Source organism: Oryzias melastigma, linkage group LG3 (assembly GCF_002922805.2).
Source record: "Oryzias melastigma strain HK-1 linkage group LG3, ASM292280v2, whole genome shotgun sequence".
Classification (NCBI taxonomy): domain Eukaryota; kingdom Metazoa; phylum Chordata; class Actinopteri; order Beloniformes; family Adrianichthyidae; genus Oryzias; species Oryzias melastigma.
Window position 1 is genome coordinate 5,268,018 of NC_050514.1, and position 3,833 is coordinate 5,271,850.

The following is a 3,833-nucleotide window of genomic DNA, read 5'->3' on the forward strand; positions in this document are numbered from 1 at the left end:
TCCAAAGAGGTTGTGCATGTGGCGTCCCTTTGCGCCATTATGTCTTGCACCTCCTGGAGGGCAGCTTTTCTACTTTCGAGTTCTGCCTTGTCCCTTTCATAACTTCTCCTTAAATCGAGGATTTCCTTCCTCTCGATTTCTAACAATATCCTTTTTCTCTCCACTGCAGCAGCCTCAAATCTGAAGTTTGCCGATAGGATCTCCAAGTCTTTTTGCAGGACCAAGACATCGTTTCGTAACTTCGCAACTTCGACCTGTTCTTGCTTTAAATGGAGCATTGCCTCAGCCAGTTCGACCTTTGCCCTCATGTGGGATACATCCAGTTGTTCCTCTGTCTGTATTTCTTTGGAACAAAGGTTACGTTGGGAAAAGTATTCATCAAGATCAATACTTTGTTTCTCCAAAGTCTCCTTGTTCTTCAGAATTGACGGTGAACTCTGCTCTTCTTCTGGAACTTTAGGATGTTTTTTCTTTTTAAGTTTCCGTAGTAGAGTCCGGAAGAATCCTTTTTTGCGTTTAGGCTCACTGTGCTGGACCTCCTCCTCCTCCAGAACTTCTTCAAGCTTCTGGATGTTGTTTGTTTCTCCCAAACATTGAGGTTCATCCTCCCCTTCTTCCTTTTTAGGGTCCTCCTCCTCAGTGGCCGGTCTGCGTTTTTTCGGGTGATAATATCTCGGGTTGAGCGGGCGCTTCCCCTTGTCTTTCACCTTTCCCTCCTCAGACTCTGAATCCTCACTGTTCCATCCCAAAGCCTGTTTTTTATTGTCAGGTCTTAGGTTTTTGGAGCAGTAAGGTTCATTCTCGTCTTCACTTGAGGTATCCAGCCAGTACTTTTGGTACTCTTTTAATATCTCCTCCTCAGACCCTGAATCTTCACTGTCCCAGGCCGAAGCCTGTATTTTATAGTAAGGTCTTAGGCTTTTGGAGCAGTAAGGTTCATTCTCGTCTTCACTTGAGGTATCCAGCCAGTACTTTTGGTACTCTTTTAATATCTCCTCCTCAGACCCTGAATCTTCACTGTCCCAGGCCGAAGCCTGTATTTTATAGTCAGGTCTTAGGCTTTTGGAGTACCAAGGTTCATTTTCGTCCTCACTGTCCCATGCCGAAGCCTGTATTTTATAGTCAGGTCTTAGGCTTTTGGAGCAGCAAGGTTCATTTTCGTCCTCACTGTCCCATGCCGAAGCCTGAATTTTATTTTTAGGTCTCAGGCTTATTTTGAAGAAGCGCCAGAAACCCTTTTTCTTCTTTTCCTGCTTTGGAGCCGGTGGCGTCTTTTCAGATTCCATCTCGGCACCTTGTGTCGATGCGTCTTGGTGACGTTGATTTCTCTTCCTGAAGCGAAACATTTTGGTGAACAAACTCGGGAGGGCCACCGATTGCCTTGCGAAGGAGATGTCAGCCATTTTTCGGGGGTCATGTATAAGAACTTTTAACTCATGTGTTGATGACATCACACATTGTCACCATGATGTCATCGAAAGACAAATGATGTGTGACATACATTTTTTTGTCTTAACTCATGTTCTTCTGATGACATCACACATTCTCATTATGATGTCATTAGAAATGATGTGTGACATCACTTTTTTTGTCCTGTTTCGCAACTGAGCAAATACCTAAATAAATAAAATAGATGGGTCATTTTTTTAACTTGAATAACTGCACTACAGTACAAAATGTGAAAAATATAAAATAGGAAAGGGTTCATGTTTATTACACTCACTGACACTTTCAAGGTCTATCTTGCTAGTACCAGGTTTGATCCCCTTTTTGCCTTCAGAACTGCCTTGATGGCTTAAATTCAGCAAGTTACTGGAAACATTCCTCACAGTTTGGTCCATATTGACATGAAAGCATCACACAGTTGCTGCAGATTTGCCGGCTGTAGTACCGTGATGATCCACCCTGCTTCTCGGGTGATTCTTATATTAACATTTTTCTCTCTTTTTTTGCCACCACTTCCAGGTCCATTTCATTGTTTGTATGATTGTATCTTAATCATCAAATCAAATGTTGTGCTCATATTTTTTTCTTCAAAGTTGTGCACAAAATATTAATTTGTACACAACTTTGTACTTATGAATAGGTTTATTTTTGAAAGTTACATTACCCCATACAACTGGTACTAATAGGCCCAAAGTGTGCCACGAAAACATCCCCCACACCATTGTACCACCACCACCATCCTGAACCATTGATACAAGGCAGGATGAATCAATGCTTTCAATGTTGATGATGCAGTTGGACCGGTAAAAAGTGGCTAGTAAGCATGTCTACTAAAGGTCTGGGCCCATCTACAGCCGTGACTGATACTCTGAAAAATGTAGTAACTTGTTTTATTACAAAATGGACTCATTCAGAGGTGTGATCAATCATGAACAGGTATATTTCACGAGTCCTCAGCAAATACAACAACAGGCATTTCACACAGGGAATGGGCCGGTGCTAATGTAATATTTGGTTCTGTTAAATATAATTTACTGTAAACCACTCACTAATGTTTCAGAGACAGAATTGTGCTTTGGCAACTAGTGAGAGGTGTTGACAGGAGATTAACTGCTGAGCACTTTCAGTACAAACTAATGCTTGTTTGCTGCTCTATTTAGCATGCAGGCCAGAAGGATTTGACTTCAAATAAAATACTACTATGACACAAGAGGGCTCCAGTGTGTTTTGAACTCACACAGCAGTCTGAGGACTTTGCAATATGAAGAAAAAGGGCCTGGTTTTAAAAAATGCTCAATTTTTGTGGTTTATGCTTGAGAAGCTAGTGGAGACTGTACCCCACTTGTCCTCAGTTGAACTCTTTCTGTCTGTGAAGTCTCACTCATCCAGGTCATGTTATCACAGGATTCTGCCTTGACGCTTTCCTGCTTATCCCTGCAGCTGCTTCTGCTCCAACTGCTGATGAGGAGATCAGGTTATTTATAAGCTGACTCCCTTAGAGGTGTGGTACAAAGGTGAGAAGACATTTACATCTGTTCATGTTCTCATAATAGTCTTTTCAGTTCTCTCAGGTTTGGCAAACTATCACTGCTGTAGATTTGGCAAAGTTTTCGGGAACCATAATGTTTCCAACATTTACTGACAACTAGAATTTGACTTAAAACCTCAATTTACAAATAAGGGGCTTGGAACAGAATCTGCTGAACGAAGAATAAGATCTGCTCTAATTGGATATCCTGTTAACACTCTCAGTTAGTGGTGTGTATTGGTAAGAGTCTGGTGATATAATATGTATCCTGATACACGTCTTACGATATGATATGTATCGCGATATATCCCAAAACTGTACCAGAAAAATGTTTAACTTTAATTGAATCTGCCTGAATTTTAATGTATTTCATTGTAATAAAATGGTTAAAATACCTTTATTTTATGATCACAGCAATAAGCACAGCGACTGTATCGCATATAAAAGTTGCTTTTAGCCAGAAATTCATGCTGCTTTACTTTTGGTAAATTACAAAATATTAGTTTTTTAAGGGAACAGTCAATATTGTCTGATTTCCACGACAAAATATTTTTCAGTATGGGAAAAAAATGGAGTGAATGTGCTTTAACTAATGCGCTTCTAAAGTGTGATTGCTTGATTGCTAAATCTAGCATTTAAACGGTTCATTGACCTGAACGGGTGCTTCAAAAGTGAAGAAAAAAACAAAAACAATTCTTTTCAAAAACATTTGATTGTGATGATATGATAGGTATGAATAGAATGGTACACTCCAAAGATGGTATGTCAATAAGGATTTAGATTATTGAACTTTGAAGTTACCATTTTGACTGTGACTTTTTCACAAATATTAAACAGCAGAAAGATTTTTAATTTTTTT

General features: G+C 39.7%; 2 protein-coding genes across 2 annotated transcripts in view; both read right to left on the reverse strand.

The window, feature by feature from the left end:
• Positions 1 to 1,188, reverse strand: LOC112160614 (the record flags this gene model as incomplete). Its single annotated transcript, XM_024295260.2, is given in 1 exon segment — positions 1 to 1,188. A coding segment is annotated over 1 exon segment (1,188 nt), but the record flags the coding sequence as incomplete, so codon positions are not given.
• A 1,606-nt stretch (positions 1,189 to 2,794) lies between these two features.
• The window catches only part of LOC118600018 (median body protein-like), an 8,039-nt gene continuing 7,000 nt past the window's right edge, over positions 2,795 to 3,833 (reverse strand). The window contains exon 2 of the mRNA XM_036216571.1: positions 2,795 to 2,813. Within this exon, the coding sequence (XP_036072464.1) occupies positions 2,795 to 2,813 (19 nt within the window). The remainder of the gene's footprint in view (positions 2,814 to 3,833) is intronic.